The following is a 17073-nucleotide window of genomic DNA, read 5'->3' as shown; positions in this document are numbered from 1 at the left end:
GGGATATCCGCTTAGACGTGATTTACACGAAAATGTAACAAAACATGCAACTGATGTTGAATGGCGCACCACAGTGCGTATGCTTTATATCCAATAGCAGCAGCAGAACAATAGCCATTCGGTCAGATAAATGACCCAAGCATTCAGCATGTAGTAAAAAGGGGTGGATTGTGGGGAAGGAATGTAGTTGAATGTTGTACTAGCTCATGGCTAGCTCACACATTGCAATTACTTATGCTTAACTAATTTGATTACAAATGTATGTTCCACATGGTACTTACTTAGATAGAGCCAAGTAGACAAATGAGAAATGAACATCACGGACAAACATTTCAACTTAACTCACCCAACTTCAAACTTCATTTACAAGTTCTTAAGTTGACAACTAAATCGTCTTTGATATTTAATATATGCAATAAATATTTATGTATCCTGTTATTCATTGGAATCTACTACTGAAAACTACTTACAAGTTTTACAATCATCAAACATGTTTCTTAGCCATTTAATAATACATTTGGTATCCATTTTCTGCCTTGATAGTTTTCTAAGAACCCAATCATTTCATGGTCTTTACTTTGCAGGTGGTTCACTATATGCGTGTGGCCTTTGTGGCATCTATGGTGATGAGAGTGCCACACCCGAATTGATGGACATATTTCTATTTGCCTCGCTAATATCCGCCGTAGATCCGGTCGCTGTTTTAGCCGTATTCGAGGAGATACACGTCAATGAAATATTGTATATTGTTGTCTTTGGCGAATCCCTGCTTAATGATGCTGTCACGGTGAGTGAACCAAATTGATGGGCAAATTATGCATTACATATGTATGTATATTATAATAATCTGTGACATTCAAGGTCGTCATGTATCATATGATGGAGTCGTATAATGAAATTGGTTTGCCCAATATAATAGCCCAGGATATTGCTAGCGGTGTTGGTTCCTTTTTTGTAGTGGCTTTAGGTGGCACTGCCATAGGTAAGTCCCTCCTAGTAAGTGTCTCTCAAACATATTAATCAATATAATTGCAACTAGGTATCATTTGGGGCTTCCTAACTGGTATGGTGACTCGATTCACCGATCATGTCCGTGTTATAGAGCCTATTTTCATATTCGTTATGGCCTATTTGGCCTATCTGAATGCGGAAATCTTTCACATGAGCGGCATTTTAGCGTGAGTAGTAATACCCTTGAGTTCCATCAAAATTCTCCATGAAATTAATACACTCTTTATCCATTTGCAGCATAACTTTCTGTGGCATCACTATGAAAAACTATGTCGAATCGAATATATCTCAAAAATCGCACACAACTGTTAAATATGCCCTGAAAATGTTGTCAAGTTCAGCAGAAACCATTATCTTTATGTTCCTTGGCGTGGCGACCGTCAATAATTTGCACGTTTGGAATACTTGGTTTGTGGTCCTAACCATTACCTTTTGTTCCGTATTTCGTGTCATAGGTATGGATCAATCCTTGCAATACTTATTGTCCTTTCTAAGTGTGCTAACAATTCTCAGGTGTCATTTTGTTATCGGCTCTGGCCAATCGTTTCCGATTGCACAAATTATCGCGTGTCGATCAATTTGTTATGTCGTATGGCGGTTTGCGTGGTGCCGTTGCCTTTGCCCTGGTCCTTCTGGTCGATGAGAATGTGGTGAAGCAAAAGAACATGTTTGTTACCACCACCATAGCTGTGATCTATTTTACCGTATTCATACAAGGCATTACAATAAAGCCTCTGGTCAAGATACTCAATGTGAAAAGGGCTAATAAACGTAAGCCCACAATGAATGAACGTATTCATGAGAGGGTAAGTTCTTCAGCAATTTTGCTTATAAGTACTTATTAACTTCTATTCAATTGTAGTTCATGGACCATCTTATGGCTGGCATTGAGGATATCGTGGGCAAAACTGGCAACTACAATGTGCGGGATAAATTCAAGCGTTTCGATAATCGCTTTATACGTCCTCTGTTGATAAGAGATCTCAAGGTATGAACTGATTCGTATTTGTATATACCATTTTTTTATTAATAACCTCGTCGAGCTATAAAAAAATGTTATATATGTAGGTATGTAAATACAAATAAGAAGTAAGAAGATGAGAGTTAGGACAATAACTTTGATTTAAGTTGCAGTCTTATTGTTAGAGAAACGGTTCAAAATGAATTTCCACTTTATTCCTATAAAGCGGATACTTTTGAGTAAAAAATACGCCATTATTTTTGTAAGTGGCCCTTTGGGAAGATTTTTACACATACATATGTAAGATTGGGCTATTTTTAAATAACATTGCATTATAAACTTGTCCTGTATAACTCCACCAAAAACCACAAGGAATTTCGCCTCCAAAAAAGTTTAGTTTCTAAAAACACTTTTAAAAAATTGTTATCCAAAAAAATTTGTTAGATGGCAATATTTAAAGAAGGATTTTAATAACTTAAATATATGATTGAAAAATCTATACGAGTGAACAATTGTCAAAATGAATTGAATGAGAAATAGAATCGATTTGATTCAATGGGTGACAGCTCAGAACAGCTTCCACAACTTTCGAATGAAACAAATGTAAATTAAATTAGTTTGAATATCACGAATAGAGTTGTTATATTTCGAGTGCATTCGAATCTGTAGATTTGGTTTTACAGTATACTGGAGTTGAAAATCGGATTTTTTTCCAAGTTTTGTTGATCGGCAACGCTTTACTTTAATTACACTTCTTCTATTCGAATACAACATATTATTGGAATTAAATAATTAACCATAGTTCAAAGAATTCATTTGGTTTAATAATTAATTTATTGTTATTCATTTAACCACATAAGATATTTTGCGAGATTTGACAAGTATTTAAATAGAATCAAACTCATTTATTTTATTGTATGGTTAAGAGTCTTTCAATTCAATTCATTCCGAATGGATTTATTCGAATTTGATGTTATTCAACTCCGTACTCTCTAACAAAAACTTTAATTGAAAACTTTGACCCAGAAGAATTTGAGGGCTTTGAATATATAAACCGTTAAAAATTCAATTCATATGTTAGCTCATGACTCATTCAAATTAATTCAGATCAAATGGATTCATTAGAATTGGATTTTATTCAATTCTTTACACTCTAACAGAAACTTTAATTGAAAACTTTGATCCAGAAAAAGATTGTGTCAATATTTTGAGGGCGTTCAATATATATACCGTTATAAATTCAATTCATAAGTTGACTCATGACTCATTCAATTCAATTCAGTTCGAATGCATTCATTTGAATATGATTTTTTTTCAACTCTTTACTCTTTAACAGAAACTTAAATTGAAAACTTTAATTAAGAAGAAGATTGTGTTGATATTTTGAGAGCAATGAATATCTAAGCCGTACAAAATTCTATGTAAATGTTGCTAAATTTGACTTTTTATGAATTATATTGAATAGGGTGCTGAACCAAAGATCATTGAGACATATTCAAAGTTAACTATGCGCGATGCCATGGAAGTGATGCGTCGCAATCCCTCGACAATTGGACAGATGACCGGAACTGAATCGATGAGTGCCCTATTTAGGAATTATACCAATAACTATATTGGTGGCAGGTGGGCACCGCCAACCATATATACCACCTGGTAAACGAATTTTGGATGATATCTAAATTGACTGTAGTGCTATATACTTACAACAAAATTGCATTCCACTCGTATCGTATATAGCATGTGTACGACAAAAGTTAAATTAATAATATATTTTTTTTAAATTTGAATTTGCATATGATTTGTAGCATGTGATAATGATAATGATGATAAACTATGCACAAAAATAATACTACTATCTTGTCTAACACAGTACACATATAGTATACCCTATTCTAGTAATTGCTGTCGAAAATTCGTTTAACCACTTCTTCTTTCCTTGACGTTTTTGATTTGAAACTAATTATAATTTATTTTTATTGGATCTTTAGTCCCAGTCTAACTAATCTAGACAATACTTGTTCGCGCAACTTGGATATGGCTGAACTGGACTATAATCCATCCAAAAAGGATTTGACTGATGCCAGAATACATCATTTGTTAGCCGAAGAACTGAAGCCTTATAGAAGGGTATGTATTATCTCGATACAAAGAATATACATATATAGAGATACCTATAATCAAATTTTCAATTTTAATATACTTATGATATACATATAAGCAATTATATAGCGTAAAGAGTATCTATCTATCTATCTATCTATCTATCTATGTATCTATTCACACACTGCCCAAAAAAATGTTGACCCCGATTTTTGAATTATTTTCTGTCTATGTCACTTCACTTCTTTTTTATATATACAGAGTTCAACTTCACTATATACATATATAACTATAATTTTCATATACTTTTCTTTCAAATATTTGGGCTTTTAGTTTAAAAAAAAAAACTCTTTTCGCTTATTGCTCTATTTAAATCTGCTGGCTATATATATTACATATATATATATATATACTACAATTATATATATCAATATTTGTGATTAATGATTAATTTATTTAATTTCTTTCCCGTTCAACATCAACTTGTCTCGCCAACCAAACAAAAAACAAATGACCAAACAATGATAAATGCTTAAAAAAAAAAAACAAAAACAATTTTTCATATAAATATTTTGATATATACGAAAAGGCTTCAATACAAATGGTACGAAAAAATTGGTTCATTAATTTGATTATTTTTCAATTTGTTTCATTATTTTTGTTAAATGTTACACAATCTAATTGTGTGTGTATTATGTCTATCATATACTTATAATCGTTTTTTGGATTGCAACAAATTTTCCTTTTAAAATATTCCAATTAAATCAAAAACAAAAAAAAAACTTTTTTAAACAGTTTCTACTAAAATACTCCTAAATTAATCCAATTTGGTGTCTATATAATAAAACAACAAAACACTTACCATAAACAAGTACTAAAGCGAAATATGTTTAATTTTATTTTTAAACTTTTATTTAGTACAAAAAACGCTAATTAAAACAATGCAAAAGAATTTAATATGAAATTTAGTTAAAACTTCAAGGCTGCCTTTTTCCCAATTACTCAGTAATAATATTTATGAACAAAATTTAAAAATATTAATCAATAATATAAATATATATGCATAAACTAAATGTTAATCGTAAAAGTTAATGTTGACACTAGACAATTTTTTACTTCTTATTAACTATTTTATTATGCAAACAATTTGTTGCCTTCTTTTTTCTTTTATTCTAATATTTGCTCGAAAAATAACTTTGCAAAGGATTTCTCAATAATAGTTTATTAGAAATTAAATGGCTTAATATGAACTTACAGTAGTGGACACGAATTTAAAACTTGTAGATTTTCGGACTTAGGTTAAAACCGACTTACTTTTTATCCGATTGTGATGAATAGTATATTATTAGACGGAGAATGCAATACACTTTCTTTTTTAATTTAGGAGACAAGGTACTGTGATATAAACTAGGTTCGTAAAAAGGGCCAAAAGACTCAAAATTTAGATACAAAAATCAATTAAATTGCCACCGAAACGAAATTTTGAGACAAAATCAAAGTTTTTGGTATGCAATTTACCTTAGTTCTGCTAGATATTGAATTTCTTTAAAGAGTTTGTACATATTTCTTGTAATATTAAAGATTTGAGAACAAAACGTTATAACTAAATAATGTAATTTGGTTCAAAAGCACTTTTAAAAAAGGCGATATATGAAATGATCACATTTAAGTTCATAATCTAAATACAAATTTCAAATTACTAAAACAAAGAAAAGTCTGAAAACCCAGAAGGTCATATATTCATGGCCTTCACTGTATATAAGATTATAGCCCACGCAAAATAGGGTATTAGCCACGTTATTTGGTGTTACAAATTTAGCAAAAACATGTTAAAATAAAACATTTATTTAATGACTCAAAAACTAATACTAAGTCATCTTTGCAAGTTTATTTAAACTTTGGTAGAACCAAAGTAAGCCTGGCCTGATTTTTTTAAAATTTAAGTTTCCATTTATTTTTCTTTAATTTTGCAATTTCATTTTTTTTTTGTGTTTTTGTTTTTTATTCCACAATTAATTAATCACAAACACCATGTACCCATTTAATGTTGTGTTGAGAATCTATGTATTCAATACTTTTTCCATTTATACATAGAGAGAGAAATTCGAAAGATATGATTAAGAACTTCTTAAATGAAGTTTTTTTTCTCTATTTTATGGAATGGGTAATGATAATTCGGCTAACCGAAGTCTTTGGAGCACTTCTTCTATAAACATTGTTGAACTTTTATCCCCTTTAATCACATACTTAATCAAATATAATCAATTGTAAGCTGTAAAAATGTTATGGAACGTCATTGTTCACTTTTCAAACAGTTTTATTACATGTTAAATGCTAAAAAAAAATAATAACTTAATGTTTGTCCCTGCAAAGTTTTCTCGTAACTTGTAGAATGTCTTCTACTTGTCCAACGTCTACTTTTATTCTACCAAATAATAAACATATATGCGAATCAAATGCTATATCATACATATCATATATTTTTAATTCTTATGATTTTAACATATTATTTGCCTTCATCCACAATTTTTTTCAGCACCGTCGTCTTAGTTATAGCCGACACGCAGTAGATGACAGAGATTTGTCCACCCAGGTAAGCAATGCAAAGCAAATCTCTGACCAATTCGAGCAATATATTTTTACATAAACAATGAATGAAATTCAAAATGATTCGAAAATATTTGACATTATTATTGAGAAACTTCATTTTGAATTTCATTACAGGTCAATTATAAAATGCAAATGAATTTCCGACGAATGTTCAATGATCGGAAGCATCATAAGCGCAGCAAACGTGGAGCCAGCAATAAGGTAAGAATAGAAAATAACTAAATTAAACCAATAGAAAACCAATTATTAATATTAAAAACCCAATTTTTTGCAGGAACCCAAGGAGAATGTGAAACAGAATCATGTATCATTTCATGATTTTCAACAGAACGGCACTACAAAGCAGCTCTCCAATGGTACGAATTCGAATTCAAACCATTCACGAAAAAAATCTTACAGAAAAAGACATACTACTCACAATTCACTTAACAAATATCGTAGATTAGACCTAGGTAAATGATGAAAGCTTAAAAACGAAAAGCAATTCAATTTGATCCAACAGATAAATCAAAACCAAAAAAAAAAAACCAACAAAATTTAAGTAGAAATCAAATTGTAGAAATATAAATAACAATTTTATTTTATTTTCTCTTTTAAGTTGAAATGAGTTTACTCTAGATCTAGAATTAAAACAAACGCCTCATTCCAAACACAATCACATCAAACCAAAAAGAAATCATCTACCTACTAACTAGCACCTAACACTAACAAAATTGTTTATAATTTTTGTATATTATAATTATTTTTTAAGCATGTCTTGAACTCGCAAAATGTTTTTAAATTAAGTTCATCACTTTGAACTTTTTTAAGTACATAATTTCTGCTTAAGATTTTGATGCAATTTATCCAAGAAAAATGCAAAAATTTCAATCTTGATTTACAAAAATCATTTCAAAGATATAAAATCCTTAAAGCATAGCAAGGTTTTTCAAATTAAACCTCAAATTAAAGTCAATTGGATTAATTTTATATAATTTCATATTATTTATTACAACATTATGCGAGTTTAATAACAACAAATTTGTATACAACAAATTGTGCTAACAATTATCAAAAAAAAAAGAAAAACCAAATTTCTTCCCATACCAAAAAGAAAATTAAGTCATTCACTAAATTATTTTAAACCTTTTGCCCTATTCTCTTTTTCTTCCTTCCCGCTCACAAAATATTGGCTAATACACAAACACCCTTACACCATTGCCTGTGCTAACACAAATATCATGTGTACTTAACTTACGATCATCCATATGCTATATATATAATCACTAAAGACTATATTAACAATGTGCTTAATGAAACAGCCGAGGAGAACCAACAGAATCCAAACGAGATCAATGTTGTTGGTCCCAGTGACGATTGGGATGATGGCCTAACTTTCACAGCAAAATCATCACGTAAGTCATACTATACATATCTATATGTATATGTTTAGATATATGTTTTCCATTTTTTCTTTAATTTTGATTCATCAATGAATCATTATATAAATGTACTTATACTATTATTTTTACTAATCCTTTTTGTAAGAAAAAGTAAGAGAGGGAATTAGAGGTTTGTCTACCATACTGAGCATAGGCAGACCCATTTAAAATAATTTTTTTGTTTTTCTTTTTGTCCAAGTTTTCTTTCTTTCTTTATGATCAGCAGTTATATAGCCTTGACTGATAGAAAGAGAAAGTAAAAGCAATAAAAATTGCCATAAATACTTATACTATCTATATCTATGTATATCCTCATGATTACACAAAAATGCCATAACAGTACCTAAACTCACTTAATGCATAACAAATATTTAACAGAAAATGAGTTACCGTTAAAAATGAATGTTGTAAAACTGCAAATAAATCTTCAAAAGGTTTTCAAGAGTTTTGTTGTATATATATATAAATAGTGAATAGAGAAATCATACGATTTATGCAAAGTAGCATTGTTTTTTTTTTTTGTTTTTTTTTTTTAATATGTAGGTTATACTAAGCCACAAGCAGAATTGATTAGTCTCATTATCCTGCAAAGCTTTGCTAGTCCTTTTGATGATTTCATTTGTTTTTGGCACTCTTAACTCGGTTCAAATACTTATAAAATTTTAATTCTACTTTTTGCCATTCGAATTGTATTTTTGCATATTGTTTTTTTTTTCTTTCGACTTTTGTTTTTGTTGTTCCTAAAATGATTTCCTCTGAATAAAATGCCTATAACAACGACAAATTTTTCTATATATTTTTCTTTTTTTCCAATTTTATGTGTATATGTATACCAACATATATGTATGTATGTATATATGCATATAAAATATTCCTTCCCAAAAACTCTAATTTAAATCCAATATAAAATCCTAAATTGCTGGGCGCAAAACCGCAAAAAAATAAATGAATAAACAACAACAACAAAACAATACTTTCTTGTTAAACACCAACAATGAACAACAACAACAACAACAATAACAACGAACAACACCAAATTAGCTGACTCGGATCGCGCTAATAACAATTCCCTGATAGCCCATATACAAAACCTGCCCGGTTTTGATGTATCCAAGGCTCGCATTGTCCAGCATTATGCACCCAAAGTGGATGACGACCAAAGTCCAGAGCAAGAGTTAGACTCGCCGGATCCATCAGTTGGACCCACAGCGGCTGAATTGATTTTGCCATGGCGACGGGATCGTTCATACCAGAGCATTGGTAAAGCAAAACCATTAAAAGATGAAAAAAACCAAAAAAAAAAATTATAAATCAATCAAAAATCAATTCATCCAGAAACTTCTAGAGTGCTTCATATATTCAAATGTGTATGGCAATCATCACACACACACACACACACTTTGTTAACATAATCACACTCACACATTTGCTTAGAGTAGATTAGCAAGAATAACAACAAATTAACACACAACCCATATAGACTTTCATTCACTTCAGATCAGATCAAAATACATTTTCTATTAGATGATTAAAAGATTTATAACATTGAAGGTTAATGTAAGGGAAGTTGTTCTTTTACTTTAAACCATTCATTAAATTACGGTAGGCGAATGACATGATAGTTGCCCCCTGAAGTATGCAATAAAAAGTGGAAGAATTGTTGTCTATGATCAATGTTTAGCTACCAGACATTATAAATGATTTTTTCAACTGTTCTTGTTAAACTTTAAGAGTAAAAGTTTCCATCATCATATTTCTAGATACGGGACTGTTCGATTAGGAAAATCGGGTTTTGAAATATTTAGAAAAATGGTAAACGAGAATACTTATGAATAAACAAAGTATTATGGTCTTTAAACTTTTTAAGCAATTTAGAAAACGTTTTAAGAAATATATGCCTAATTTTGTGATATATTTGAAAAGTTTGAAACTATTTAGAAAACTTTAAGAGAACATTCAAAGTAATCTAAAACTATTTTCGCCATCTACTTTTTCACTCAAACTTTTGTATGGGCAGGTTAAAAAAATTAAACCGATATAAACAGGTTTTTGAATATCAAGAACTATTTTTTTTTAAATCTCTCAGTAGCTATCAACGACTCTAGAATTCCATTGCCATGCCATTCCAAATTTCGGGTATAAACACAAGTGGGAAAAAAGTTAGAGAGAATGCTTTAACCAGTTATAATTCGCAACTAGTTTTAGCAGTAAAATTTCCATTATAATTTTAGAGTAGTCATCGCAGACAAAAGAAATTACTTTTCAAATACGTTCAAAGCAAGTAAAATAACAAAATTTACAAGACTCGATGGAAGGTTTTTGAATGTTCATAGTTCACTTTGTGAAAGTTTCAGAATCCATTATAATGCACACATACATACATATACATACATACACATACTAGTCCATCGACATTCCAGAGTATCTGCTGCCTTATATACATAGTGCCAGTCCCATAAAATACATACATTATTATATAGTATAGCATAGTGAATCTTAACCATTTATATGGCATTTTCGCCTTTATGCAAAAATAGTTAATCGTTTGTGCTCAGCACTTTGCGCGACTTAAAATATTTTAATTTTATACCCATTTAAGTTAAGTTATTTATATCGATTTCTTTTAAAGGTTTGATTTGCGCCAATGATTCACTTATCCTTTTAGTTTAACCTCTAATAGAGCTTCAATTCATTAAATGATATTTGTACATTAAATTGAGTAGAAAGCATTCAAAAGAAGAGAGAGAGAGAAAAAAGAGTCCTGAAAACTATATTCATCTTTAAAAAAAAACACACCTAACGAAAATATCTTAAAATGAAAAACTAATAAGAAAATAAGCAAAAAACAAATCAGCATGGCATTTTTGTGCATGACAAACGTTTTCCTCCTTTGCGTTGTTTTTCCCTTAATTTTTTCATTAAATATTGTTTTTTAAATTTACTGGAATTGGGTTAAGATAAATTCAAATGTCGTTAGTATCTAGGTGAAAATGTGTCATAATTATTGTTATACTTTGAAAAGTCCACTTTTTGTCTATGAAAGTATATCTCTATCAATAATTATACAACCTAAATTATTATAAATTACTTTATGTGAAGAACCTATTCAAAAATTTAAAAATGTTATAGTTGTATTTCTAATTATTTAGAAATTAAAGATAATAATTATGATATTTAAAATATAATACTTCAGACGAGTTTTCGGTTAGCTCTCCCAATGTTTTTAGTAAATTTTCAAAGCGCTTCCAAATTTTATAATATTTAAAAATCAGAGGCACTAAATCTGATTTCACCAGCATTGAAAATAAAATGTATTAAACATTTTGTTTAACATTGCATAACAACATGAAATTTCATTAGCATTCGCATTGGAACAGATAGTTTTAAAATTTGTTTTTAAATTTTAACCATTTTTAAAAGATTTTGGAAGAGTGGGAAATACGATTTTAAATGTGTTTTTTAGTTTTTTGACAAGTTTTTAAGTTTGTTTAAGTACAATTTTCGAAAACTTTTAAAACATTTTTAATATTCAATTCAAATCGCATTTACCAGATAACATTTGAATTATTTTTTTGAAGTGTTAAACCCTATTTTGAAACATTAAAAAAAAAGTAAAGACAAGTTTGACAAAAATTTCAACAAAAAAAAATTTAATAAAAAGCTTTTAATAGAAAACGTTAAAAAAAATCAGCAAAAAAAAACATTTTAACAACATTTTTCTTGTTTTGTAAAAAGTAAAAGAAAAAATTTAAAAAATAGTTTTGAAAATGTTGAACGCTTTGTGATTTAAAAAATGTAAAACTAATTTCCGAGAACCTTTTTTTATTAAAATTTTTTCCAAAACTATTTTAAATATTCGAGTTTTTCCGATTTTTAAAATTTTCAACATTTGTTCTTCATTTTCCAAGAAATTTCTGAACTTAGGGATATCGTAATAACCTCTTGAAATTGGTTTCTATATTTTCCCCCAATACTTTTCCTAACTATTTTGAATTTTTCAAACGTTTATTCAAGTTTTTTAGAAAATTTTTTGTTTTTTAAATATTTTCAAAAATTATTCTAAAAATTTTTTTAAAATTTCAAATGTGATACTAGCTTTGCATTTCTATTACAACGAAAAAAAAGCTAAGACTTCGCATTTTTTAAATAATATTAAATACAAATTGCATAAACATTTTTTTTTAAAATGCTTGCGAAAACATATTTTGTTTACCTTCCAAAAAATGTAATGATAATACATTAAGAGTCATTGGGAATTTTAAGTATGATTCCAAAGACTTTCTCAATTTGTCGTAATTTATCGGAAAACACACTAAAAACATTTGAGTTTTATTAAGAAAAGAAGGGTCCAGTTCCAATTACAGTTGAATATATTTTCCAATTAAATATTTCGTTCGCATTTTAGATTAATTTACTTTGAACTCAGTTTTGTTCAGAATAATTTCTTTGTTTTTATTTCATTTTGCACTCTGTTTGTCTTATCCTTACTTGAGTGTCCTTTTGCTGCGCCTTGAAATTTCCCCCACCAAAATTGGCATTGCAGCGTAGAGTTTAAGCTGAGCTGAGCTGCTGCTGCTGCTGCTGCTGCTGCTGCTGCTAAATGCATGCCCAGATACTAGAGATTGAACCTATTCTAATAGTTTTTATTACTATTTTCCATTTCCATTCAATGTAGTTGCCGAGCATCCCATTCCCGAAGAGGATCGCAATTTGTCACGCGAATCAGATGGGGAACGTCGTGTGGCCACGCCCACAGCCACAGAATCACAATTGCCATGGAAACGACAGGGGGACGAGAGCACAGATGCAGTTCAGCAAAATGAATTTCCTGCCTGGGCATCGAATAAGGAATATTTGGCCTACAATTCACCAAGTGCTACATTCCTAGGTAACGTATCCTTTTATGAACGTCTTAATTACCCCGGGGGACTAACCAAACAGATACTACCAAAGATCCAAGAGTTCTCTGTATTATTTCTCTGTAAATTGGCTATGTATATAAGAAAAGAATTATCTCTATATCTATGTATATATCTATATAAATATATGGTTTATCTTGTGTTTATTTTTTTTTACTCCAATTTTAAATGCACTGCAAAAAAAAAAACCAAATTGAAAAGTACAAATTCAAAGAAAGAAATTAAATTAAAAATTGTATTATACTACGACACCTCTCTATATATAGTTTATAACTATATATTCTATATGTTTCTGATTAGTTCTATTTGTTTATTCTTCTCGTTTCTTTTTCTGTCGTTTTTTTTCCTTTTTGGTAATTGTTGGCTCCACAATAATACAACTCATCACACACACCCGCAATATCTACCACTCTTCACCACAATCCACCACACACAACACACGGATGTGATAAATGCTCTCTCCAACCCCCTCCCAAAAAAAAGGTGGTATAAACAAGCCTAAACAACCCAAGTCCGTCATAGGTCTCTTTCGACGTGAGAGTTCCAGTTCAAAAGCTGGCAGCGTTGGTGGCATTGGAAGCTCTAATACGGTGGATGCCGGCTCCAGCGGCGATGCACGTGGCTCGGATCCAATGGTCGTTGTGCCTTCTTCTACTAACACCCTCAATCCAATGAATCCGGCCAGCAGTGGCATTAGCACCAATACCACACCAGTGCCGGCCCACAATCCCCGGCTGGGCAAGCGCTCGCAATCGATATCGTCAGGTTCGTTGGGCACTCATCTAGTTGGCCCGGATGGCCATTCTGGTCCATTTCCGGTCACAGCAAGTCATCGACGGAATGTGCGACGTGGCTCAATGTTGGAGCTAAGCGGGTAAGTTTTTTTATTTCTCTTTTTACCCCAACTATTTTCACCAAAAAGATACACGAAATTTGATTTGTGTTATTGAATGTCCTTCGTACATTGATTCTTGTATTTTGTGGGCCTCTTTAACTCTATCTCTAAGCATAGATTTTTTATATTTGTATTAAATTAACGCATTTTTGTTTGTAGCTTAGTTATTGACTAATCCAAAACAGAACATTTAAATCATCACTTGAAAATAACATTAATTTTAGATTTTCACCCAAGGTTTTGTTTTTTAAAGTTTCACTAGTTTTTAAGATAATTTATTAGTTATTTTATTTTAAACACAAGCGTAGAAGAAGAATTTGCATCTGTAGTCTATAGAATCAGAGATTCCTTTAGAGCCTTCATTTCATTTAGCAGTTTTTCTTTTAAGCTATAATTGTGGTCATAGTTTTATGTTATAATGACACCAAGGTTAAAAAAAGAGAAATCCGGTTTGGAATGCTTTTTCTGATCTATTTTACTTCATTTAGTTATAATTCTCAGCTAGTTTTGGCGTTAAAGAAGTGCAATTGTGCAGCTATATAAGCAAATCTCCTAAAAATAGAACTTGACGATTCTTTAAATAGTAATATAGTTATATAGAAAATCTGGTGACATATTGTATTTTAATTTTTTCGCCAAATGACTCATTTGTATAAGCATGTTGAGTAATTCCTTCGGCTGATCACTCACTAACTCACTTGTTCAGTTAACTGACTGCTCATTTGTTCAGTCTGTTGTGACCACTATTTTCTGAGGTCCCTGATCAGTTCTTATAGTTAAATTTATTATAAAAATAATTAAATATTAATAAACTAGTAACAAGTGAGTCAGAGATCTAGAAAGTCATTCAACTAGTGAGTGAGTGATCTGGTCAGTTTAATAACCAGTGAGTAAATAATCTACTAATTCAAAGAACTAGTAAGTGAGTAATCTAGGAAATCAAAGAACTCACTAGTGCCTCATAAGGCACTAACTTATTAAGTTACTGAATTACTAAGTCAGTAAATCAGTAAATAACTTCATTTTGATAAACGGGTTCACTGACTCACTCAATTGATTACTGTTCAGTTAACTCACTGCTCATTTGATCAGTCTGTACTGACTTAACTTTCTGAGGTCCATGATCAGTTCTTATAATTATAATTCTTATAATTGTTTAATTTTAATAAACCAGTATAACAAACTGAACAAGAGAGTCAGTGGTCTAGTTAGTCAAAAAACTAGTTAGTGAGCGATCTAGTAAATCAAAGAACTAGGGGGTGAGTGATCGATCTACTAAGTCAATGAACTAATGAGGAACTGACGCACTTAATCTATTGAGTTACTAAATTACTATGCCAATGAGTCAGTAAATTTGAGTTCATGATTGAACTTGTGAGTGAGTCAAAAAGGAACAAATTGAATGTATTTACTCATACACTAAAGGTAGTTTTTTAATTCATATTCTTAGTTGTAGATTAACCTAGATTCGTCCTCTACAGAAAGTTTGATTCAAAAGATTGTCAACTGACCCAATGTAATAACGACTTTTTCTTGGTAGAAAATGCAAGTTCCATTTCCCAAAAACCTATCGAATTTTATTTTAAAATAGATCAATATCGCTGCTCGGTTTATATGCAGTGGGATTCTAGACATTTAAAATTGAATTTCAGCAATTTAACTCAATTTTCTGTACTTTTTTTTAATAATTATAAATACTGTTAACGAGAACATAATTTTTTTTTGTTTTTTGCTAAATATTTTGTTCAAAATTTGCATATTTTTTACACTTGCAATGTTTTTATTATTTACCATTTTAAGCACTTTAAAAATTCGCATCATTTTTCGCAATATAAAGAAGAATTTTTGTGCTAATTTTCCTTTCTATTTATAAACTACGTAAATTTTGTATACTTTCACTTTATTCTTTCTGTGTGTTGGCAAATTTTTGTGTTGTGTTGTTTATTACTTTCCTTTTTGTTTTGTTTGGTAGGCGTCTTGTTTTGTCTCTGTGTCGTATTATTGTGATAAATTATTTTGCAGACTTATTGTAACTGGACGCAGGCCCAGTAGAGTTTTACAATGTAGTCCAGGAGCAACTAATTTGCTAGAGTCAGGCAATATCACACCAACAACAACAACATCAACAACAACTTCAACTCGAACAACTCCTACAACAACTTTAAATCCAACAACTTCAACAACAACAACATCATCTACTACCACAATCAACAACAAGAACAACAGCCACACAAATAATTCAACAAATGCAACAAGCGATAATTCAACGTCAACTTCCCCCTCATCGGAGAATAGTGCAACATATCGGCTAAAGTAAATGATCCAATATCATATGATAGTGTAGAGATAATGCCAGTATATCTGCCAAATGCAACCTATACCGGCCAAAAACGAATTTCAACTTTAAAAAATCGTTTGAACCACAAGAAACAGCAGACGTTCAACTAACAACAAACCACCCAATCAACATGATATTTCTATATACATTTATCAAATTGTATATAATACTACAATTCAGATGCATATCATTGTAGAATTGAGAATCAAACGAATCAAATATAGGTCTATATAATGCTAAATGAATAGTGATTTCTCCTTACTCCTCTAACTCCATTTAACTTGTAATAACTTGTTCTACTACATCGATCATTTTCAAAAAGAGAGCGAAAGTTCCTGTTTAACATTCCTAAAAACTATTGACAATTTGGCAAATCATTCTCACTCACATACGCATAAGCAATTGTACATTGGTGGGGAGTCTCTACTGTATCAAAGATGTTGTTTCTATTGGTGGCGTCAAAACATTTGGCATAGCTCTTGCTTCGAATATTTAAAATTAGGATTTAAACACACCTAAACTGGCCTGTTGATCTTGTGTATTATTTGCTCATATTTTAGTTAGTTTATTATTTTTTTTTTTTTTACCACGACCTCGCATAACTTCAAAACCACTTGATAACTATTGTATGTTACACTGTAGAACAACAGTTTTAACAAGAAGCAATAATATAAGAGCTTTAAACTGTTATAAAGCTATAAATTTCTAAAGCCAATGATTTTATATCGGCAGGACATCGTTATACCAGTTATTCAATTTCATACGGCTGTTGTAACTGTTATACAACTATAAAATAAATGCCGCAAATGATTTCATAC

General features: G+C 30.5%; 1 protein-coding gene across 10 annotated transcripts in view; it reads left to right on the top strand.

Moving 5' to 3' along the window:
- The window catches only part of LOC6643896 (sodium/hydrogen exchanger 3), a 40987-nt gene that overhangs the window by 21045 nt on the left and 2869 nt on the right, over positions 1 to 17073 (top strand). The window contains exons 5-20 of one of the 10 annotated variants that reach the window (XM_023176544.2): positions 585 to 787; positions 862 to 982; positions 1040 to 1178; positions 1249 to 1466; positions 1525 to 1817; positions 1874 to 1999; positions 3438 to 3595; positions 3961 to 4099; positions 6609 to 6665; positions 6797 to 6883; positions 6957 to 7038; positions 7984 to 8076; positions 9145 to 9363; positions 12779 to 12991; positions 13506 to 13896; positions 15940 to 16230. In XM_023176544.2, coding sequence (XP_023032312.1) covers positions 585 to 787; positions 862 to 982; positions 1040 to 1178; positions 1249 to 1466; positions 1525 to 1817; positions 1874 to 1999; positions 3438 to 3595; positions 3961 to 4099; positions 6609 to 6665; positions 6797 to 6883; positions 6957 to 7038; positions 7984 to 8076; positions 9145 to 9363; positions 12779 to 12991; positions 13506 to 13896; positions 15940 to 16230 — 2830 coding nt within the window. Of the gene's footprint in view, positions 1 to 584; positions 788 to 861; positions 983 to 1039; positions 1179 to 1248; positions 1467 to 1524; positions 1818 to 1873; positions 2000 to 3437; positions 3626 to 3960; positions 4100 to 6608; positions 6666 to 6796; positions 6884 to 6956; positions 7135 to 7953; positions 8077 to 9144; positions 9364 to 12778; positions 12992 to 13505; positions 13897 to 15939; positions 16231 to 17073 lie in introns of all 10 variants that reach the window. The other 9 variants (XM_023176546.2, XM_047010912.1, XM_023176545.2 and 6 more) reach the window with 9 other exon arrangements.

The sequence above is a fragment of the Drosophila willistoni genome (assembly GCF_018902025.1).
Source record: "Drosophila willistoni isolate 14030-0811.24 chromosome 2R unlocalized genomic scaffold, UCI_dwil_1.1 Seg167, whole genome shotgun sequence".
Classification (NCBI taxonomy): Eukaryota; Metazoa; Arthropoda; class Insecta; order Diptera; family Drosophilidae; genus Drosophila; species Drosophila willistoni.
This window is presented reverse-complemented; position numbering and strand designations above follow the sequence as displayed.